At 31.9% G+C, this 25,073-nt stretch overlaps 2 protein-coding genes across 2 annotated transcripts; both read right to left on the minus strand.

The window, feature by feature from the left end:
- Positions 1–1,166: 1,166 nt before the first annotated feature.
- LOC118040239 (BRASSINOSTEROID INSENSITIVE 1-associated receptor kinase 1) lies at positions 1,167–7,309 on the minus strand. Its single transcript, XM_035047132.2, has 11 exons — positions 6,855–7,309; positions 6,632–6,764; positions 6,460–6,531; positions 5,809–5,952; positions 5,076–5,147; positions 4,893–4,964; positions 4,723–4,802; positions 4,400–4,528; positions 3,968–4,309; positions 2,753–3,147; positions 1,167–1,646 (listed from the first exon to the last, which is right to left on the minus strand). Exons 1-11 carry the CDS (start codon positions 6,928–6,930, stop codon positions 1,332–1,334), a joined length of 1,830 nt encoding a protein of 609 aa, XP_034903023.1. The 5' UTR covers positions 6,931–7,309; the 3' UTR covers positions 1,167–1,331.
- A 7,845-nt stretch (positions 7,310–15,154) lies between these two features.
- Positions 15,155–20,043, minus strand: LOC118040238 (beta-xylosidase/alpha-L-arabinofuranosidase 2). Its single transcript, XM_035047131.2, has 7 exons — positions 19,499–20,043; positions 18,154–18,441; positions 17,861–18,030; positions 17,652–17,749; positions 16,720–17,070; positions 16,216–16,626; positions 15,155–16,094 (listed from the first exon to the last, which is right to left on the minus strand). The coding sequence occupies exons 1-7, from the start codon at positions 19,937–19,939 to the stop codon at positions 15,523–15,525; spliced, it is 2,331 nt and encodes a 776-aa protein (XP_034903022.1). The 5' UTR covers positions 19,940–20,043; the 3' UTR covers positions 15,155–15,522.
- Positions 20,044–25,073: the final 5,030 nt, after the last annotated feature.

The following is a 25,073-nucleotide window of genomic DNA, read 5'->3' on the forward strand; positions in this document are numbered from 1 at the left end:
ACCAAAACTTTATTGAGCAATCTGATATATAAATGAAGGTCACCGAATATCAAAGAAATGAACTTATGCTAAAGAATACTTATAAATAAATGAAGGAATAACAAATTCTACTATGTAGAGTTTTTAGCCTAACGATAAGCAAAAAAACATTATTTTAATGTATTTTCAAATAAAAAAATACTTTGAAAATAATTTTTATCATACTTTCAAATAAACCATAACAACAAAAAATTCATGAACAAACTATAGAAACCTAATAGGAATAATCAACAAGAGCCTATATATAGTGCTATGAAAGTTAATTATATCATACAAGCATAACGAACAACGAGAAAAACTATTTGACATGCATTTCAACCTGGTTTGTATGTGTTTTAAAAATGTGTTCGACATTAAAAATTATTAAATTTATTTTTTTACTGATTTTTGATGATTTTAATGTACTTATATTAAACATTAAAAAAAATTAATGTATTTCAAGCAAAAAATATTTTTTAAAAGTATCATACATCACAATACCAAACACATTTAAATGTCAACAAAACTACAAGTTTAGTAAATATACATGTTATTTTAGTTTGTTTGTTAATGTTAATTCTAATGACTTAAAATAAAATATGAGAAAATCGTTGTTGATTTTTTTTTTTAATCAAGTAAAAAACACTTGTGTATAAAGGTTATAATAGTTGTACTCACATGTATTTTCTTTTCTTTTTATAATTTGATTTTACAATGGGGTAAAATTTCAAATTAGTTTTCATATTTTAAGATTAACTTCACTTCTCTAATCAAATCAAAATAAATCATAATTATTAATACATGTATAAAATAAACATCTCTATCTACCATGTAATTTTTTTTTATATATAAATCACTTAAGACTAGTTTGGCCACTACACTAGATTTAGTCCAAAGTTTTTAACTTGGATGAAAATAATTACCAAGAAATACCTGCCAACATTATATATAAAAAAAATTAGTGAGAGAAAAATCAATGCATACCAAATCTTTGATGAAATTGATTACCCCAACTGGAGATGGAAAATATAATTGTTTTTATTCCTGTAACAATCTTGGCTGATCTCTATATTACATAAGAGTGATATGTGTGCTTCCATGGCCCTTCCTGCCATGTTTGCTGGCACCTGAACTTTCAAATCTCCCTATAGAAATTACATCAGCGAGAAACTTCCATATATGATATAAACTAGGCATTGAAAAGAAGAGAAAGGTAAAAGAAAAAGAAAAAAAATTATGCACATCTGTTGATATCACTTTCAAACACAAAATAGTTCTTGAAGAGGCTTCCATTGTGCCCTTAAAAGGGAGGATCATCTTGGTCCAGACAATTCATCTGGAGGGATGTGGGATGAAGAATCAACAATCCAATTAGTGTTTGCGTGATGAGTGTGGTTAAACTCTTGGCGGAACACCTCCTCTTTCTGCCATTCCTCCCATCTCTCCGCCAAGCCATCCCCTTCCAGCATTCTGACCACTTCTGACATCTTGGGTCGTTCCATTGGGGAGCTTTGTGTGCACAGTAGAGCCACTTGGATCAGTTTCTCAACCTCGTCATCGATGTAATCTCCCGTCAGATCAGCATCAACCAGCATCTCCAACTTCTTATCTTTTAGAAGTCCCTTCACCTGAAATTTCAGAGATGAAGTCAGACTGAAAGAGAACAAAAACAAGAAAGCAAAGGAAACCATTTGCAAGACTTGAGCCCAATACCTACCTCTGTGCTTTGAAGAGACCATGAATAGACAGCATTAAAAAAGTTTGGACATTGAACTGACAAACTTTTAACCTTGTAAAATCAAGCTCGTTGCAAACTGGGTCAAACATGTCAAATGTGGAGGGCTTCATTTATGAACTAGAAACCATTTGATGTATTATAGATCAAAGCAAACTCTATCTATTTGTGAAAAAAACAAAAAGAAGCCAGTTCAATTTGATTTTATTTATTCATATTAACACAAGAAAAGCATGGGGGGATGTTTTGGTGCTGATTGTAGAGGCTCTATGAACAATATATCAGGGGATTTTAGGCTGAATCTTTAATGTGTAATTGTTGCAGGGTTGGTTGGGTTAGAAAATGAGGTTGTTTGGGGATTATTAGTGAGTGTTTTAAGGCTAGTTTGATGGAAATTGTAGAAGGTTTAGGGTACATTTTTAGGAGTCCACAAAGGAGGGAAAACCTAAACTTCACACTTAGGGTTCTTAGAAGTTACACCTAAGAGGAGAGTGCATCACACAAACAAACACAATAGTTGGAACTTCATTCATTTTAACTGATTCTGATAATAAAACATTACAACCATTGTATTTATTGATTTACAGCTCCTTTCCTAATCTAGCAAGGACTTAAGAATCTTAAACCACCAATATAACTATTCTTGACTAATAAAATAAATATTATAGAGAAATAAACCTACACAAGCAAGCTTAGTCTAGTGGTTGTATACATGTAGCTTCTTTTCTTCAAAAAAAAAAATATGAAAACAAACAAAGAAAGAGCCTAGACCTAAGCAATTTTCCAGTAAACATAAAAATTACTAAAATACTCCAGCATTCTAGAATTTAAATTAAGATGCATAAATCTTATCTGTTTTTCACCCACATCACATTTTCCTTGACCACCTCAGCAAAAATATGAAAATCCCAAGTGATGAAGGATTCTAGAAAATTCACCATCTTCCAATGTCATCAAAGTTCTAATGCAAGACAACGAGGGAATGCAGCGAATACATACCCAATCAAGTAACATTACATCATCGTCATTTGCAAGCCGAGCAAGATCAAAAGCCCTCTGTCCAGTGATAAGTTCAAGAAGCATGACACCATACCCGAAAACATCAGTCTTCTCTGAAGACTTTCCTGTTGATAGGTATTCAGGTGCTATATGCCCAATTGTGCCACGTACTGCAGTAGTAACATGAGTATCTTTGTAGTCCATGAGTTTTGCCAACCCAAAATCTCCAACAACTGCTTCAAATTCCTCATCTAACAAAATATTTGCAGCTTTCACATCGCGGTGGATAATCTTAGGATCACAATGATCGTGCAAATAAGCCAACCCTCGTGCGGATCCTAATGCAATTTGCTTCCTTATTGGCCATTCAAGTGGGGATTGTGATTCTGAACGCTCTGCTTAAGGCGTCAATTTGAGAAAAAACAATAATTCATAAAACAGGCCTTGGGGTTATTAGAAAGTTCAATAACTTGTCTACAAATAGAGCCAGTATACAAACTTCTAAAATGTGTAGCAACTTCCATGCTTTTGCAATACCAAATATATATATATAGATTTCCTTTTTTCTCCAATTTTCTTTTGTCACAAAAAGAAGAATCTTGTTAAGAGAGAGAAAATAACACAAGGAATATAAGATAATAAAATAATCATGTCCAATTTTTTATATTCTTTCTCCAATTATCTAGTTTTTATTAAACTATCTTTTTTAAACAATGATTAAGGACATTTTGTGTACAAAGAGGGATTTAGGTAACATTTTCTTAAACATGAAGGGGGGTTTAGTCAAAACTTCAAATTTTTGGAAGAATTTCACTCTCAAGATTGTAATTTACCCTAAAAAAGGAAGAAAAACAATAAAATAAAATTAAGTTGACAAAGCATATTTTTCCCACGGAATATATAATGAGGAAATACAAAGATCCCTGCAGGCTGAAAAGGCACTAAACAAAGAAGCCAAAATGCAAGATTAGTAATTGCAATTGGAGAATTTCTATTAAAATTAGACTTGAAAATAAACTAATGTTAAGATTAAAGATTGAAATCCTTAGTTGACCAGAATATGGACTTGATGTCACAAAAATATGCAAAATATATAAAGCTACCTTAAGGGGAAAAAACTGAAATGGATTGGCATCATGGAAAAGGAATCACTTATAAATTACATAACAAAAGGAGATAAATATAGCAAAGAAAGATGCTGGCTGATAGCAGTACCTCTTAAACATGATGCTACACTTCCATTAGCCATATAAGGATAGACAAGCAACCTCTCAGTTGGAGTCATGCAAAAGCCACGTAGACGAAGCAAGTTCCGATGCACAGCCATGCTGATCATCTCAACTTCTGTCTGGAACTGCAGTTCCCCACCCTGGGTGCGCTCCTCTTTCAGTCTTTTAACAGCCACTAGAGAACCATCAGCTAAACGTCCTTTATAAACCTTTCCGAACCCACCCCTGCCCAAAATGTTTTTGTGACTAAAATTGTCAGTTGCAACTTGTAGCTCACGCAGAGAAAACCTTTTAAGCTGTCCAAGATGAACTTCTGGGTCCTCTTCAGCTGCACAGATGTAGATGGAGTGAAAATACATCCTAAACAGAATAAATTTCAGTTCTGATCAATCATGACCTCTTCCAAAAAAACACTGACCAGGTACATCAAAGAAGTGGTCCTGTGGTTTTCTTTTTCGCCAATAAGCAAGTACCATTGCAGGTGCAGCAAACAGAAGAGCAGTACCAGCAGCAACTCCCCCAGCAATAGCTCCAGTGGCACTATTTCCTATTGCAAATGATATTTAAAAAATTTACCATGCCAAGAATGTATTCAGAAATACCCAGAACAACATACATTTTCAAATGGAAGAGACCTTCAAACTCAACACCTAGACGACATGAGGTGCTTATCTTAAACCCTCTCAGCCCCTTCCCCCTTTTGGTTAAATAAGAAAATAAAAAGTTGAAATTGTAACTGACCATTAGAAGGACCCCTTGACGGTGGAGAAAGAGGAGGTGGTGGAGGAGCTTGAGAAATATTGAATTTATTGTTGGAAAAACTGCAAAAAAAATGCAGAGGTTAGTAAAACAGGTACTGTGCAACCACAACCACTAAATGATACTGACAAGTAGAATTACTAGCAACAAACCTGATAGGAGTGAAAAAAGAGAATGAGCCATTTACAGGGACATCTCCTGTTAGTTGGTTGTTAGAAAGATCCCTGCACAAATAGCAATATATTTTCATTCAAGCAATAGTTGGTGCCTGGGGAAATTAAGGATACACCTATTCATGATAACAAAAATATTGTCATCAGCAAAATACTACTCACAGGACTTGCAGGGTAGTAACCGTAGTTAAATTCATAGGAATCGTTCCCGACAAGGTGTTGTTGTTGAGACGCCTATTTCACAAAACAGAAGAGTCATGTCCTGAATCTCCATTACACTTGCTAGACTACATTTAAACAAAACAGCCAGTGCACGTGCAGAAAAAACTTTATGCACTGCTAGATGTGGAAAGCCAGATTTCTAGATGGAACTTGCTATACTTGAAGTGCAAAATATTGCTTATCAACAAACTGTGTAATCTGATTTATCATAAAAACATGCGCTGATATATGACTGATTGGGATATGCCTTTCTTCACCCCTCATCTCTTCAGTGAAAAAAATCTTCATTTCACATTGCCACAAAAAGAACAGCCATGTAAAGTGTACAGCCAAAATGCACACATACATACCCATTTCTTTATAACATAATGCCTACTCTGATTATCATAAAATATTGTATGGACCAATTACTGCCTGCACATGCATTACTTCAACCCTTGCCTGTTCTTCAGTGAAATTATGCAAGTGAAAGCAAAATTATTATGATAAAAGATGGAAAAATATTTCTCTTCTTTTCATACTGCCACAAAAAGAACAGCTATGTAAGGGCCGCAGCCAACACACACACATGCAAGTCTTGTCAGTGGACTCAAACTTCCATGAGAATATAAAATACACAGCAAATGAGTTCCAAGTTTTACAGAAATATTGGATGAAAGGAATGGTTTCATACAAGAAACGTAGTTTCTGAAGCTTGCCCAATGTCTGAGGAATCGGACCAGTTAAGTTGTTCAAGTAAAGATCCAAGCTCACCAAGTTTGTCAGATTCCCAAGCTCATCTGGAATTTGTCCAGTTATGTTATTGCTGTAAAGTTCCCTGTCAAAAGAGCTCCATTTACCAAGTGTAATTCAATGACAAAAAAAGGGACGGGGTTTCAACAAAAGCGTGCCTTAAAAAAATATTTAATTCCAGGTAATGTAACTCATCTATCAAATGTTGCTAGGAAATGGATGGTAGGGGAAAAATTATCTTATGGTATAGCTAATATTAGATGGTTTCCAAATTATAGATATACACAAAAAAACATGTCGAGAGTCTATGAAATGCGATGTCACTTTAAAAACCTTGGTATTTATTAGCAGGATCATGTCTAGAATCAATTCATTCAAGTAGATTTAGATAGCTCTTTTTCAAGTGGATAAGGGCAAAGCAGGCTCCATGGGTATGGAAAATCGATATGGATATGGATATAAGCTGACTGTTTTTCCTCTCTTCTTTTCATTTATAATAGGCACATATAATGAACCATTCTTCCATACAATCTACTTTATGCACAATTCATGATGTGAAGCAATCAAACAAAGAACAACTCGAACGACTTACAAGTACTGCAAATTTGAAAGCACCCCAAGTTGCGTAACCAGCTGACCAGATAGATTTGCATTTCCAAGATCACTGAAAGTAAAAGTAGCGAGTTGTTAGCTATGGTAGCCGCCATCATCATCATCATAATCATCAAGTAAATTTAAATTACCAACTCAATAAATAAACTTACACACGCGTGACACTATTTTCATTATTGCATGTAACATGAAACCAAGTGCAGGGATTGACGAGAGTAGCATCCCAACTTTGAAGAACATTGTTCGGATCAAGTAAATTCGTCTTTAATGCATTCAAGGCATCGCCTGTCTTGCCACATAAAACCATATCATGCAAATTTGGTAACCGACAAGTAAAAAACAAAAAAACAAGAAGAAGAAGAAGAAGAAGCATACCTTCTACATTACTGGAGACCCTGACGACGACCAAATGAAAGACCAAAAAGAAAGCAGAGGTCCAGATCGCCCACATCCCTTTTCCTTTATTTCTTAAACCCAGAAATTTATTTCATTTCTTTAGCCCACCTTGACTTTGCACAGAAGAACAAAATTACAAGAATCAAACCCGTTGACCCAAATCACTATAATCAAAACTATTCACAACCCAATATGAATTATAAGCAAGAACTTGGAATTCGAGCAAGATAGTGAGTTGATTTCGGCGTGTTTGGTAGGAGAGGGAGAGAGAGCTGGGCAACAGAAAACGAGAGTTTTTTTTTTTTTTTTTTTTAAGAATAGTAAGAGAAAGAAGAGTTTGCAGGAAGTTTTTCAATGATCTACGGCTTGGGACGGAAAGGGGTTAGTCAAAGACAACAACATCTCAAGTTACCCACACAAACCCATTTGGAATGCCACTGCACCTTGGAATTTTTTATTATTTTATTATTTTATTTGGTTACTATTTTTGAAAAGAAAGTTCAAAGAAAGTTGGGAGAGGGGGAATATTATCATGTTCTTTATATTTTAAAATTATTTTATAAAATTATTTATTTTATATCTTCATCTCTTTTCTTTTAATTAAAATTATTCTAACTCATAACGTAAACAAAAAAAAAAAAACGTTGATACTTTTTTACTACTTAAGCAAATCAATCTTTGTTTCTGCTTTTTTATTTATCTTTTACATATTTTAATTAAACACAACTTGATTGAAAAAGAAAATAGATAACAGCACTTGTTATTCCTAACAAAACAGATGACAGAAATGGAGCAAGTAAATAAATGGAGAGAACTAGATAGTTGGCACGTAATTTGCTGGGAGTTTGGCTGATTTTTTTGCAGTGTAAAAAAAAAAAATCTTAGTGTCATCAATATATTTTAAAGAATAAAAAAATTCATAACAGCACGTTATAGAAAGAGAATTGAAAAAAAATAATAATCATCAATCTCTAATAATTAAAAGATAAAAAAGATAAAATCAAGAAAAAAAAACCAATAAAATAAAATATCTATAAAAATCGGAGGAAGTCATTAAAACTCACAAGTAGGATCATGCGAATAAAACAATCTAATAGAAGGCAAAACAGGAAAAAAAAAAAAAAAAAACAAAGTTAGATTTTAAAAATAATCGAATTTTCAAGGACAAAATAAAAAAAATAGCCTAAAAAACTTGAGTTACCCAAACAAGCCTCCTACTATGAGATAAGAATAGCTTGATTGAAAATAAAATAAAAAAATAACAAAGTTTATTTTTTAAAAATGAATAACTTCAAAGAATATAACCGAAAAAGAAAATGATGTTAACCCGTGTTAACTTTTCAAACTCATGACTCTAACTAGTGACTAAACTGAAATTATTGTATTAGAAAATCACTATTTTAAAACTCGGTTCAACTTGACAAGTTGATATGTGGCCTATGTCTTAGACCGAATTGAGTTTCAAAAGAAATTATAAAAGAATCAATCCAATGTAAGATGATTAAAAAGCTAGGTTGACCTATATCCAGTAACTTGGAGCAAATCCAGCTAAAACCCATTGACTATTTTCTTCTCTTTTAAAAAAAAACAAATTGTATAATTTTTATTTTTTTATAAAACAAAAACATTTAGTTGACTTAGATTAGCTCGGGTTAAACCTTAAATATCATCAAATTTTGAATTGAAGGCCAAAATTAAAAAGAAAAATCAAATTCACAAAAGACTTTAAAAAAATAAAAATCAAGAGAATAAGGATCAAATATGAGAAAAATAAAAACAAGATCATGGATCTAAAGATGAATTTAAAAAGAAATTAAAACTTAATAAAAAAGCCATGAATCTAAATCATAAATCAAAACATTGAGGGCTAAATATGAAACATAATAAAATAAGAGGATAAATTTGATATAAAAATTAAATGTCAAAGGATAAAATTAAAAAATATATATAATTAAAAGAATGAGGACCAACTGTGAAAAAATTAACAAATAACACTCTCTTTCAAGGGCAACATGTTTTTTAAGGTTGAAGAGAGGGAAAAGAGAGGAAAAAAAAAAACATAATCGAAGCTCTTGACATCAAATGGTGCCTTGAAATACGGTGTTCGGCCATTAGGAGGCGCTGCACATAATGGCACATAAGATACATGTGCCAACAAATATTATCTTCTTTTTTTAATTTAATTTATTCAAATACCAAAGTGCCCTTGACCCCTCACAATATTAATGAAAAAAACATAATAAAAAGACCAAAAAACCATATACCACAATATCAAATATTAGCAAATAAAGGAAGAAACTTTAGCATTCAAGACAACATCTTTCTAGCAAGGAAAGAGGATTAATTAATGGCACAAAAGGACAACATTCCATCTACAAGTTTCAGATTCAGCTACAAGGGATCTAATGTAAGGAGATATGATTTTGGGGTGTTTTGATAACTTGTATTAATTTGAATATTTTTTAAGGTTTATTTATTGTTTTAATTAATATTTAGGATATTACTATTAATACCAACTTTATCTAGCTTGTGTGAGAGAGATTCTCATATTCTTTGGTTTTCTAACAAACTAAATTGATTTATCAAAGATTAACAGAGTTTGTGATGTCTTTTTTATACTTCTCGTTCATGAATTGATATTCATAGGGTGAGGGTTTTTATTCCTATAGTGTTGACATCGCGATATAGGTTTTTATTATGTTACACTCCTATCAGACTTGATTATTTGACTTTCTTGGGGAAGTTATCATCTTTTGTTGTGGATTGCGTGATTATATGATTACGAGATTTGTATTAACTTATCTACTTGTGCTTGAAAGAGTTGGTTATTCATTTGGATCATGAAACCTTAAAGCATTTGATGAGGTAAAGTAAGTTGAATAAAAAGCATGCTAAATGGATAAAGTTCATTAAAATATTTCCATATGTTATTAAGTATAAGCAAGATACAACCTTCTTTCTACTATTAATATAAAAATATTGGGTTTTGAATATGTTAAAGATTTATCTGCCAATTATAGTGATTTTGCTAACGTGTATGAAGCTTGTGAGAAGTTAGCTATGATAAGTTTCATTGACTTTATTTTTGTTTTTTTAGAAAGAATAAACTTTGTGTGACTGATAATTTTAAACGTGAATTGCTTATATGTGAAGCTCATGAGAGTGGTTTAATGGAAAACTTTAGTGTTAAGAAAACTTTAAAAGTTTTGCATGAACACTTATATTGGCTTAAAAATGAAACATGATGTACAAAGAATATGTGATCGTATGTAGGTAAGGTAAACCTAAGATCTTACTGTATGGGTTACATACTCCTTTACCTATACCTAATGAACCTTGGTTAGATATTTTCATAAACTTTGTCTTAGGTATACCTAGGTAAAAAAAAAAAGAAAAAAGGATAGGGATTCAAGTTGTATGGTTGTAGATAAGTTTTCTAAGATGAAATATTTTATATTATGTCATAAAATTAATGATGTAACCAATATTCCTAGTTTGTTTTTTAGAGAGATAATACTACTTCAAGGCGTTTGTAAGAGTATTGTTTCTGATTGTGATGTTAAGATCTTTCGTTACTTTTGAAAGATCTAATGGGAAAGTTAGGAACTAAGTTGTTTTTGACAACTTGTCATTTATAAATGGATGGTCAAATGGAAGTAGTAAATAAGACTTTAACTACTTTATTACATATTATCATTCAAAATATTTTGAAAAATTAAGAAAAATGTTTGTTGTTCATAGAATTTACATATAATAAGAGTGTTTGTTCTACTACTGATCATTCATCATTTGAGATTGTTTATGGGTTTAATCCACTAACCTCTTTAGATTTGATTCCTTTACCTGTTGGTAAAAAGGTTAGTAGTCTTAATGACATTATAAAAGTAAAGATGGTGAAAACACTTTATGATAATGCTCGACAATATATTGAGAAAAAAAACATGCATCTAAAGCTAATAGAGGTCATAAACGTATTATCTTTAAACCAAATGATTAGGTTTGAGTGTATATGAGAAAGGAAAGATTTACAACCTTGGGAGATCTAAGTTATATTTTAGAAGAGATAGTCCAATCTAAGTTCTTGAACAAAATCAATAACAATGTATATGAAGTGGATATTCTATATGAGAATAGCATTAATGTTACTTTTAATGTTTCTAATCTTTATCTATTCAAGATTGAATTCTTTTAAGGATAAGGGGAATGATGAGAATCAATAAGCATCACCAAAGGATCTATTAGAGGTGCTAGTAGGGCCAATCATAAGATCAATGGCTAAAAAGATTAAAAAAGCTTTCAATTAGCCAATTCAAGATATTTGGTCCAAGACAAACATTAAGAATACAACAATGGATGATCAAACTTCTATCAATGTAATACATGCATAGGAAGGAGCTAGTTCTTAAGCTTGAGGCATATAGATTGGAGTTATTTTCCTAATCTATAGCTTTATATTAACAAACACAAGTTTTGATATGACTATTAGATCATGTTGAATTTTTTTAAAAATATTCTGAAGGTCTTGTTTCCTATAGAGTTAAAATTTTATAGAAATTAATCATAAGAAATACTTTGTGATAAAGCCTAAAAGTTACAGTTTTGGATCTGCAATATTTTCCTAGTTAATTTAGGATTTGATACGATCCAAGAAAATGTGGAACAAGAAAATTTAAATTATAGCGTAATTGTGCTTACTGACCAGTTTTACACTATCAAGAATAACTCTTAATCCACCAATTAGATCAAGTTGGAATTTTATAATGATTTTCTATAAATATTGTTGCACATTGTTTTAAAATTTCAAGTCAATTAGATTATGAAAAGGTCTTGCGATACAAGTCAGAACATGAAATACAAATCTTACTATTTATTGCATTTTAAATTGTGGACTTCCTATTAGAGGATTTTTTCCCCTCACAATTCAAAGATATTAAACAATTTATTTTTAGGATTTTCTTAGTTCAATAAGAATCTTTAATGGGTAACAACATGGTTTCTAATTGTGGTAATGATTCCTTAATGTTCTAGAATACTTTTCTCATAAAGTTTCCTTTTTATCTTAGTTATTTAAGAAAATGAGTGCTAAAGTATTTAATGGCAAATTAATTTTGGGATGAATTACTTTTTGTGTTAATCTGAATTATTTTAAGGTTTTGTTTGTTTTTTTATTTTATTATTTAGATATTCATGTTTAGTTCAGGACTTGTGTTTTATTTTGGGTTTGTTTTGGCCTAAAATCAATGTTTTAGAATTGTTTTAGGCATTAGGTTTGTGTTAGCAAATTATTAGCTTAAGTCCATTGGTTTGGAACATAATAAAGGTCCATTAGAGTTATTTAAAAGAACTATTTATTGTTTTCATTGCTATAAAATTTAGCAACCATGATGTTTTGAATAAATTTATGTTTTGCATAACACAACACTTTTCTCTTTACTATGACAAAGAACAAATTTGACTTATCATGGTATAATTGACCTTATGAAAACTTTGCACGCTTCAGGTTCTTGATTTTTTTATAATCAACAAGATAAGTCTAATCTTTAATACATCTGGTTCTTAGGTACATGGTTATTTTTAGGTTAAGGTTTCTATCCAAACATGATTTTGGTCTTCTTAGGTTGTTTATTTACTTCATTGTGGGTTTCAAGTTTGCTATTCTAGAGGTACGCATCGATTACATCCTTTTTACATTCATTGTTTAAATTTGTTTCTACATATATCTTTTTTTTGTTTTTCTTTGTGTCTTGTTTCAAGTATGATTTAGTTAAAGTTTTATTCAGTCAGTTTTCTTTTCTTTTCTTTCATTATTGTCTAAGTTTTGCATTATTGGTTCTTATGATAAAAAGAGAGAAAAATATTCAAACATTTAATTCTATTGAGAATATCTGTTTATAGTAAAAAAAAAAAATAGAAATCAACAAGATTGTAATTTTAGGTATTAGAAAGGGTGATTTATTTGGAGCAAGATTGTAATTTTAGGTATTAGAAGGGGTGATTTATTTGGGTAAAAAGGTAAATTGAAGTTCTTAGGTTTAGTCTTATTAAAATCAATTAGGTATCTATAGTTTGAGATTTGAAATTTTGGATAAAAATTCATATTCCATAGTGCTTTTATATCATATATTGCTTGTCTTTTGTTTTGCTTTTCTATTTGTGTCATGTATTCACTAAGAAAAAGGGAATAAAAAAGGGTTATCGTTCAAGAATGCAAGAACATATCCTAAATGTTTGGTGTTTTGAGGCAAGAATTTGATAAGTTACAAGAACAATTCTATGAATAACAAGCTTTAGAGAGAGAGAGAGAGAGATAGAGAGAGAGAGAGAGAGGAGCAACAACACCAAAATGATGAAAGAAGAAAGCGAAGGACTATTACTTTTATACGAAGTTATTAGAGGCAAATGTCAGAGATAAAAAAAGCTTTGAAGGCTAAAAAAAAGCCTATAAAAAACCCATTGTCCCTATTGGTGATTCAAGGTTGAATCATCTTGAAGAGAGAAGGAATGATATGATCCAAAAAAAGGTTGAACATGCAAATTTGGATTGTAACGTAATTGTATTTATCGTTTAATTTTACGTTATCAAGCATAAATATCAATCATTGTTTAATCAAACTAAAATTTTCTAGAAGTTTCCAAACATATTGTTGTATATTGGGTTAAAATGTTAGGTCAATCGGAGTTTGAAAAGGTCTTACGATATAGATCATCACATGCAATATAGATTTTCTTGTTTGATGCTTTTTGACTTGTGAACTTTCTATTTAAAGAGGATTCTTTTTCTCATGATACAAGGATATTTAACAACTTATTTTTTTGAAAGTTTTTTAGTTTTATAAAGATTTTTAATGGGCAACAACATAGCTTCCAAGTATGATAAGGATTCCTTAACATTCCAAAATCCTTTTATGACAAGAATTATTTATTTATCCTAGCTATTCAAGGTAAAAAAAGGGCCAAAGCATTTAATTTCGGATTACTTTTGGGCTAAATTATTTTTTTTGAATTAATCTAAATTATTTTAAGATTTTATTTTTTTTTTATTTTATTTTATTATTTGGATATTTACTTTCATTTTTAGGGCTTGTGTTTTAATTCGGGTTTGTTTTGGCCCAAAATCAATGTTTTTAGGATTTCTTTTAGGCATTAAGTTTATGTTAGTTGATTATTAGCTTGAGCTCATTGGTTTGCAGCCTAATAAAGATCCATTAGGGCTATTTAGAAGGACTATATATTGTTTTATTTACTGCAAAATTCAATAGTCATTATGTAACACTTTTCTCTTTGTCGTGACAAATAACAAATTTGATTTATCAATAAATAATTGATCATGTTATATTTTTGTATACTTCAAGTTCTTAATTCCCTATAATTAATGGGTCCAGATTTAATTTTCAATACCATTTTTTTTTAGATACAAAGTTATCTCTAGTAAAGGTTTCTATCAAAACTTGAATTTTAGCTTTTTTAGATTATGCAAGGTTACTCATATTCTTAGTTCTTCTTTAAACTCTTAAAAACTCATTAAAGATTACTTCTTTGTGATGTTCATCCTTATACTTTCAATTTTTGATTTCCTTATACTCAACGAACATGGGTTTGCATCTAATAACTATGGTTCTTTGGTTCAAGTGATCATTAGGTCAAGTTCTTTTCAACTTAATTTTAGCTTTCTTGGGTTGTGTTCAATCTTGATTGTGAATTTTAGGGTTTTTACCTTCTAGATTCGCATCTAAATGCTTGACATTATGTTTGTATTGTATAATTTTAAGTTAATTGATTTCTAAAATTGAATTTGAATCATGTATGTTAAATTAATATTTTGAATTACGTGTGTGTGTGACACACACACACACACAAAGAATATATATAGGATCCTAGAATAGAACTCTAAAATGCTTTAGTTTCTGTTTTTGTTTTTTTTTGTTTATGATATATTTATATTTTTTAGTATTTATTTTAATTTGTTGTTTATAATAATATGTTATGTTGGGAAATTTTCGATTATAAGTTTATATTTGAATTTATTATTTATTATTTTTTGTAGTATTTGTTTTTTTGGGATTAATATTATGTTGACCTTATTGTTTGTTACACACACACATATTGAAATTTATTATTTCTTATTCATTTAGGATTTATTGGTTAATTCTCCTTTTTTTCATTTTTTTTTATTCCAAGTTTAAGTCCATTTTTCAAAGGCCAAATAACGTTTTTTTTTAGTTTAGTATAAATCATTGGATGATGAGTATTACTCCATTCCTAAAACCTTTAAAATACTCAAAGAATAATTATCAATAATTATTTAATAAAAAATAAATAGGTACATAAAAAGAAAAAATAAATAATTATAGAGTCGAGTTCATCAATCCACTCTCTTGGATAGGAGAGGGATAACAGTAATTTAAGCAAAGATCAATAGGAAAAATGAAGCTCAGCCTTTCTTCTTTTGGAGCCAAGCTTTGTATTCCTTCGGGTTTCAAATCTTAATTCTGAGTAATAGGGCTTTATGTGAAATAATTGAGAGATTTTTCATAACCTCTCGGCCTGTTTATTATCCATAGGCCAATAATTGCATTTTGAAATGCCTTTCTAAAGGGAATACAAGAACAACAAATCAAATCACTGCAGAGGACTTGAAAGTCTTGTTTCAAATCCTTACAGTCAAGGAGTGCTTCAAGCTTCCAATATGAAGAACGTGTTCTCCCAAAGCAACTTTCTTGCTTCCGAGCTCATCAACCACACTCAAATCCTTACAAACATCCACCTTGAATCCCACATGGCTATCTGTTTGTGCATGCAGGAAGACCTTCTCAAAACCCACCAGATGCTTCTGTGGTGAGTTGTGCACTGATGGGGGAGTAGAGAAAAAGAAAATTGTATGGCTTCCGCTCATTGTTCCCGTGTTCTTGATTCTCAAATGCACATCAAAGGTTAAGTTCTGACAAGTCTGTTCAGCAGTAGCAACTGATTTGCATTCTGAAGAGTAACAAACATGATTTTCCTCTAGAGGAACAGATACTAGTCCAGGTGCTTGAGTTAATTCGTGGCTGAATTTAGAATAGCTTAGTCCATCTCCAAATGAGTAAACAGTTTCTCCGGTGTAGAACCTGTAGGTTCTGCCAGGATAGCCATTCGAAGGATCTGGTCTCATGTTCATATTTGTCATTGGTACTTTGTCTACGTATGATTGTGGATACCAAGTCATCGGTAGCCTCCCACCTGGAAAGAGATTCTTGGTTAAATTCAAACTCATATTCTACTATAATATGTACAGATTTAGAATCAAATGCAAAGATCTGAAAAACTAAGAGAACATAGTTTTGGGATGGTTGGTGCGTACTTGGGTTGTAGGAACCAAAAATAATATCAGCTATGGCAGCTCCACCAGCTTCGCCAGGGTAGCCAACCCATAGGATACTTGTGATTTTGTCGTTAGTTTTCGCAAATGATACATCCATGCCTCCCCCAGACATTATAACAAGGATTACAGGTCCAGTGGATGCATTTGCAACTGCTGTTATCAGAAGCTGCTGCTGTCCTGGAAGAAGAATGTCCACCCTGTCACGACTCTCTGCTTCTATAGATTGATCGGCACCCATTACAAGCACCGTGGCATCAGCTGCAGCTGCTATTTTCTTGGCATCATCTACTTGGGCAGTGCTGCAGGCTACGTTTGAGCAGCCAGGTAGATATGTTGTTGCAACAGAAGCTGCTAGTCCTTGTAAAGGGGTTGTATATTTGCAGGGTGTACCTAAATCATATCAAAACACATCGTTTAACAAGTTGATTTGATGAACATTGAAAGTAATATGAAGGAAATTGGATGAAATCACTGAAGTTTTACCTTCATAGTTTCCAATCATTGTTTTAGTGACGTTGGCATTTGGTCCAATTACTGCCAGGTTTTTGATGGCGGTGGGAGATAGAGGAAGTGATCCCGCGGTGTTCTTCAGCAACACAATCCCTTGCCTGGCAGCTTCACGGGCCAGCTCCTGATTCTCTGCTGTGCATACATCTTTTGGTCCTAGCTTCCCATAGAGCTGTTTGCTGGGATCACCGTCAAAGAATCCAAGTCGCATTAAAGTGGCAAAATTGTTGGAGACAGCTCTATCAATGGCGGACTCATTCACAAGTCCTGCTTTTACTGCTGCTTCAGTGTGCTGTCCCAAGAAAGATCCACAGTTGAGGTCCAACCCTATCAAATCGAAACATTTTAGCAACATAACCCCTTGAATCCAAAGGAAATCAGAAAAAGAAATTGCAGAACAAATCATAAAAAATATAATAAGATACGTCCAAAAGTGTTGTCTTTTCTATTGTTGTTATTGCGAAGGAGTGGTTTGAACCACTTAGTATACAACAAAATATATGATTATTAAAAATATCATTCTACATTAAAAAAGGCATGGATTCGGGCATCTCTCTTCAAACATCTTCCAAGCTTGTAACTATATAATTGAATTCGATTAAGTTGAATTTTATATATTTAAATAAAAATAAAATATAATTCATTTTGTTTCCTATATTATCTTCATCAAGATTTTTCAAAAAAAAAAAGAAGTAAATATACATTTTAAAAAACTAATTTTAACATTAATTTTCTTTTAAAATATAGAAAAACAGAAGGTAGTACTATTTTTAGACATTTAAAATAGTTCTAAACGATTACAAGTTCAAATTATAAACAAGAAATATTCAATAAGGTATATCCAAACTCTCATATGACCATTGTTGACAAAGTAAAATCAATCTACATAGAAATCCAAGAACGAATACCTGCCAATATAGCTTTGGCTGCAGCCTCTTCTGGTGTTTTGGTATAATGCTGGGAGTTGTAGAACACGTCTATGGAATCACAATCGGTAACAATGTATCTGCAGATGCCCGGTTTAGTTTCCAATCGGAGAGAACATTTTTGAACAATGTAAAGAACATATGATATAAACACAATCAAATTGTGAACATTTTTGAAATTTCATACATACCCATTTAATTTCCATTGCCCTCGGATTACACCAGAGAGGAGGTCGGGATCAGCACATGTGGGAATACCATTAACCTTGTTGTAAGAACACATAACACTAGCAACATTCCCATCAACAACACAACTCTTGAAAGGTGGTTGAAACGTATCATCCAAGTCTTGCTTTGTCACCTAACTCATCATAAACAAACTGTACGAATTTAGCCGAAATCATTGAAGACAAAACACTATAATTGAGAGAGAAAGTGGCCTCCCTAATAAAAAAAGGTGTTGGATTAAATAAATGAACATTACCACAGCATTAAAATGGTAACGATCAACCCCTTTCCAGTTATCCAGATCATAGGCTGTGTAATGTTTACAGCATGCAGCAACCTTAAGTCCATCTGTATTGCCATCATCCCTTTGTTGCAGTCCTTTAACATAACCTGATCCATATTTACTTGAGAGCAAGGGGTCCTCTCCTGGAGTTTCCTGGCCTCTTCCCCATCTTGGGTCTCGAAATATGTTGATATTTGGTGACCAAAACGTCAACCCTGCCAATCCCACATTGTACATTGCTCTTGCTTCCGTTGAAACAACCTGCAAAACCTTGAGAGTTTTAACATATAGCCTTCAAACAATAAAAAACTTATTGGTTTCCTTAACCATCTGGGAAAGCATTTTCCACCACACAATTCTGGTTAGACTCGATAATCCTTTCAGTCGTAAGAATGGAGTACTCGAGTTTTGCAGAACACAACCATAGAGGGACACCAGAATCAATGGATTCAACCAAAAGGGAGCTAGTTAAACATGAAAACCAGAACTCCTTTCCTTCTTCAATTCTTTTTTGTTTCAGTTTTTTAACGAGGTAAGTCCTCCTTTCAAGTCAAGAGAGAAGTATTGGTGTTCGAAGGCTAGTCAAAAGAAGTAAATGATCCTTGTTTATCTTCAACATGATTCGGTTAGCAAAAATTGCAAAAAAAAGTGTTATAAATTAAAATAAAATATAGGTGGAATATGAAGAGTCCTCTTCACAGTAATTAAAGGTGTGATCAAAATAGACCGATGGCCGTCAATTAATTTCCATACGTTGCCGACGACTTCAGTCTCGCTAACACGCAAGCTGGAATCCACAAGAAAAAGGTGTACCCAACTTATACAGAAAAGTCTTCGGATCTGAAAGCTGTTTCAAGGGATACAATTACAATTCCACCTACTCTGACTCAGCATCACATGCATAATGTACATGAAATTTTCTGCTTTTGGACCTAATTCTATTGATTAACTGTAGCGCCACCGAAATCCTCACCGTGAAGTTCCAATGGAACAATAAAAAAAATTTCTTCTGGGCATTTCCTACACTGGCTGAGTGTATATTTCCCAGCATCTGGTTCTCTTCTTTTTTACATTTGGATAGAATCTAGAAGGTCTCGAGTTCAAATCTCTTTTTTTCCGACAAGAAAACAACTTCCACCAAATCTATCTCGTATTTCATAACAATATATATATAAAAACAATAATTAAGAAAGAAAGACTTGTCTTCGTTGCTAAGATTTAGGAAGTCAAGAAGAGGAAGAATTGAAGGGGAAAGAAAAACAAACAACTTGAAAGAAAAAAAAAAAGAGGGAGTAAATTTGTAGAGATATGATATTACCTTTCCAATGGCTACAAAGAGAGAGGTGTTGAAGGAAGCAGCAGTGAGGATGACCTGAGGAAAGCTTGTAGCTCCGGGGACAACACTAGAGAAATGAGTGCCTGGACCGACGTAGGAAACTCCATGTAAAGCCTCCGACCACCATTCATACTTAGGTATCCCAAGTCTGCTCACACTCCCCGCACTATTCACCAAGAACAATATCTTTTCTTGCAATGTGAGTCTTTCCACCAGGTCAACAACTCTGTCACTCACCCCTAACGACGTGTTACAGAACCCAAAACTGGCCAAGGATGGATTGCTCACAACATCACAGGCAAAAACTGCTGATGATTGTGCCAAAACTACATGGCTAGAAGAAAAAAGTAAGAAGCAGATAAGGGAAAAGAAGAGAAAAACAGAGACCTTAGGTACTCTGTTTTGGGAAGAAAACGAGGCCATTCAAATGTTAAAGAGAGGAGGGCAAACAAGCGCTGTGTTATATAGAAAAAGGAAGAGAGTTATTATATTATTATTAATAACTATAAAAGAAGAAAAAGAAAAAAAGCAGAGACATTGTTTTCGAGCAGCCCGTGATGGATATATATGGGGAAAGGAGAGGAGAGGAAAGGATCAGAATGATGACGATATAATAAATAATAATTGCATGATAGTATTTTTTCGTTTGTTCTGACAGTGACCACTAAGAGGGAATCTTATGTGGTTCAAGAAATCATGATTGGATATTAACAAGTCCGTGATTGATTCATTCTTTCCTCAACAATGGAGGTGCGTTTTTGTTTTTTAGTCCTGTTCAGTACGTGCTTTGGGGGGAAAATAGAATGATGACCTTGGAAAATTAAAAAAACTGAAATGCCTGCCAGGATGCACTGTGTTTACAGATATATAGATAACTATTTACTGTAACAGTATAATTATTACTTTACCTTTTTAATCCCTCCCCTGTTCCATTGATTACTATGAAAGTACCCGGTAGAATTCGGTATTTTAATATTTTTATATGCAGTCTTTATTATATTTGAAAGCAGAATTTTTTAAAATATTGATTAGGGATAATTCAATAGTTTTATATTTTAAAAGTAAAGTGTAAAGACTAAATTACTTTTAAAAGTAAAAAAATCAAATTGTTGTTTAGTAGCCTTTTCATCTTTTTAAATTGGTTTTTTTTTTATTTATTATCAAGTTGATTAGACGATAATTTGATTTTTTGATAAATATAAATATTATTTATAAATATAAAGTTGACTTTGAAAGACTCTTATTATTATTTTTCTGATGCTTTGATGAGTACACACGACGATGCAATAGCTAAACTCCAATGAATTTTTTTTCTTTTTCTTCTTCATCTTTTCTCTATTCTCTTTGCTAAAATATAAATGTATCATTTTACTTTTTTTTTTTTATTCAATTTGATTATTATTCTTTGCATTGCTATTTATTTTATTTCTTAAAAAATTTTTGGATTGATTTTTTTTCATTAATTTCATCTTTTATTATTTAGTTTTATTTAATTTTTATATCAAATTTGATCCTTATTATTTTAATTGATATTTTTTTTTTATCATTTTTCTAATTGAATTTTTTCTTTCAATCATACCCCTCAACATTTTATTTTAATTTATTTTTATATCAAATTTAGTCTTCATTCTTTTTCATTGTTATTTTTTATTATTATATATTTTTTTTAATTTCATCCCTTAGTATTTTATTGATTTAGGATTTTGCTTCATTACTTTTTAAAGTTTGCCTTTTCTAGGGTTGGTTCTAGGCTCATAACAAGGATTATGAGTTTCAAAGGTTAACATGGGTTAACTTTGATATTTTTTTAGGTTATTGTTTTCTTTTCAAAATTCAATTTTATTCTTCAACTTATATTTATTGAAAAAATTAGTCTTCATGCCTTTTTTCAATCTTTTCTATTGGCTTATCCCAATCTTGCGCCAATAATCGCATGGTTAGAGGGTTGACTCGAGTTGACCCGAGTTTTTTTTTTGTTGTTGCTTTTTTATAATTAGTTTTTTGGTTTTTCCCTTCAACATTTAATTGTTTGATAATTAAGCTTCATAATAGTATGCTTTCAATGAGGTTAACCTAGTATCATGAGTAGGTCTCATATTTGGCATGCTCATTTGGATGGACTCTGGTTTTTTCTACATCGTCAATTTTTTTGTTAATTTATTTATTGTTGTTGTATTTTTTTATTTATATTATTTAAAATAGTCGAGCTTATTAAACCCAATCAAGTTAATGAGAGAGTATCTAGTTTTTCTAGTTTTTTTTTTTTTTTTATTAATGTTTATGTCACCTTACCATCCTTTTTTTCATGTTGGGAAAGATTTGGGTTAGCTCTCAGCATAGTGTTGGTCCCTATCTACTATTAAACTATAAAGGCATAGGTCTAATGAAGGATGCTAAGTAGTATGTCCACTAAAAAAATAGTATACTTGGATTTACCCCTTTTTAGTAAACTCGATATGCACTGTTTATTTTAGTGGACTCGGATGAATGCGTCCTTATCCTTAGAAGTCTCAAATGCATGTCATTATCCTTAATAGAATCCCATTGGATCCTCCTTCTTGGTGGACTCACAATGGGGTCCCTCTCCTTAGTAGAATCTCTTTTCCCCTTCTTTAACGAAATAACAATGCTCATTCTCCTCGGTGAACTGACTTTGTGGCTCCCCTCCTCAAGAGACTGGCTATGTGTCTTAATAGACATGGATTACAGTTTTAAATTCAAACGCTAAACCCCACTAACTATAAAGATAAAATGGATGTGCATTAAAATCTCAACGTTTTTCTCTTATAATAAGATCAAGTACGTGGTGATACAAGCTCTAAATGTAGAGGTATATAGCACTCACTAGGTGAAGGCCTCTTCATTAGCCAATCATGTATTGGGCACATGTTTTTTTAGAGACCCTGTCTTTTTCTAAATTAACCTAGACAATTATGATGAGCTCATAGATACAAGAAAGCATGTGTAAAACATGTATAACAATCTATAATTGATCATGTGGCATACAAATATTATGTATAAGATTCGTTCGACCATGTTTTATGGGTCAATCCAAATATGGTATCACTATTTAGATCCTGGAGCCATATCTTGACTTTGAGGATTTATTTGCAAATTTTATAACATGCTTTAACACTAGCACTCTAACTAAGAAAAGCTTCATCAAACTATTCAACATCATCTAAAAGAGAATGTGGGCACTGAGGTATATCTAAAAAGATCCAATTAAGAGATATCGAAGGTAGAGGGCCTTATTGAACCATTTATCATTAAGGCCTTAATAAATAGGATCCATGACGTGACCTTATAAAGAGAATTGTTTTTCCTTATCGAGCAATAAAAAACAACTGTTATTGACTATAAAACAATATTCATCATGAATGTATAGTAGAACTTTACCTAGGTACAAAGACATTTTCCATTTAGATAAAAGGAATGTTTTTGCATAGGTATAAATACATAATCTTTACCCCGGGTATAAGGAATAACTTTGTCTGGTTATGAAAACATCTTTGTCTAGATAAAACTTAATCTCTATAATGAATCACTATAGACTCCATGAGAAATCTCCATGATAATCTCCTTGAGAAATGTCTATAACAATCTTTTTTATAATCTTCATAAGCAATCTCCATAAAAATCCCCATCACAAACTACCATATGTAGTCTCTATGAAATTTTGTTATATGATGATTTTTATGATAAATTGCTAGATGTAGTCTCTGTGAAAATACCTTCATTCAAATTATCATATGAAAGTGGTAGATAGATCTCAACATGTAACTCTCCATCTCAATAAGAGACCTCTTCTCCAACACAAGTACAAAGACATTCTCCATTATGGGCATAAGGAACAACTTTTCTTAGGTACAAAGACACTCTCCATCTTGGATACAAAATACATTTTTCATTGCAGGTACAAAAAACAACTTTTCCTATGTAAGAAAATTATATACCCAGGTACAATCTAATGTTTATAATGAATTGCCATGCATAGATTCTATGAGAAATATTCATGATAATATACTTGAGAAATACCTATAATAATCTTTATGATAATCTCTATTAAAATCCTAATGACACATTGAAATATACAGTCTCCATAAAATTACTATCATACGATGATCCCCATGATAAATCACTTAGTATAGTCTTTATGAATTTTTCACCAAGATAAATCACTAAGTACAGTCTCCATGAAAAAACCCTTTATGCTAAATTTCTATATGGATATGTTAGGCAGATTTCATATAGCTCTATAATTTGGTGAAATAACACTTTTACTTGGGGTACAATGTGACCTCTATAAAATATCTCATATTTTCTCTATATAAATATCTAGCCAAAACAAGAGAACACTGTTTTTTCAGGCTCAACATGATATTCATGAAATGCTTGCCAAATGACATTTCCTCTAATAAGACTCTCCAACCTAGCTAAAAGAACACCTATACTTGGGTACAACATGATCTCCATTTGAGTACAAGAGAACCAAGATGTTCTATTTCTATGCTTAGAACAACACCTAAATAAAATTTAGTGAGGTCTTTAAAACAATCACGAAGGGGCAAACTAGACTAAGAAAAATGAAGAAGACACCTTCATGTAGGTTATGACAATACTTACTCTAAATACAAGACTTTTTCTCCATGTATTGTTATTAATAAGTCATTGTTCATATGTTGTTCAAATCAACCAACTTGCCCAAATATAAAGGCATTTGCCTTTTTTGTGGACCTTGCCTATGTATAAAAACTTAATTTATATTAGGTATAAGAGGACACATTGCTTGGGTATAAAGACATCGCTCCTACATATATGTGTGGTTATATTATGCTCAAGTATAAGGGCATCATACCACCTAGTATGTAGGGTTATCATAAGAGAAGTTCTAGAGTTATCTCGTTGCTAAACAACTCAAACTTGATGACTTTCATTTCTAAACCCCTAGTTTACTCAAATCACATGTACAAGAAAATCATTATATCTCAAACTGAGTTAACTTTATTTTAAGATAGGAAACTGATAAGGGATTTCCAATCACATATCTTCTCTTAACAGGACCAACCATGCATCCCTCCTCATTAGTGGACTTAGATGCTCACCCTATTCTTAATGGACCTAGATTCACTATTTTCTTCTTAACATACTCATATTAGGTTATTCTTCTTAGCAAACTTAACTTATATTTTTTTTCTTTGACAAACTTACCAAGTCCCTTTTAAAGGGCTTAATTTTTATCCCTTTGTTTAGAAGACTCATCTTTCCATCTCTTTAACAGACCAACCAGATACCTTTTTCTTGACGAGCTAATTTTGTATCCCCTTTTCTTAAAGAATTGATCGTGCATCCCTATAAATAAAGCTTATAATCTAAAACATGCATTCATTAAATGCTCACACATCATTTTACCATAATAAAGCCTACAGAATCACGTTATATCGTGTTCATACCTAGGAGATGGCCTTTATGATGTCATTAATTTCACTCAGGAATGAACTACCAGCATTATCTCTATAAAAGTTGTGTCTTATGAGTATTAAAATTTCAAAAGGTC

The sequence above is a fragment of the Populus alba genome, chromosome 1 (assembly GCF_005239225.2).
Source record: "Populus alba chromosome 1, ASM523922v2, whole genome shotgun sequence".
Classification (NCBI taxonomy): Eukaryota; Viridiplantae; Streptophyta; class Magnoliopsida; order Malpighiales; family Salicaceae; genus Populus; species Populus alba.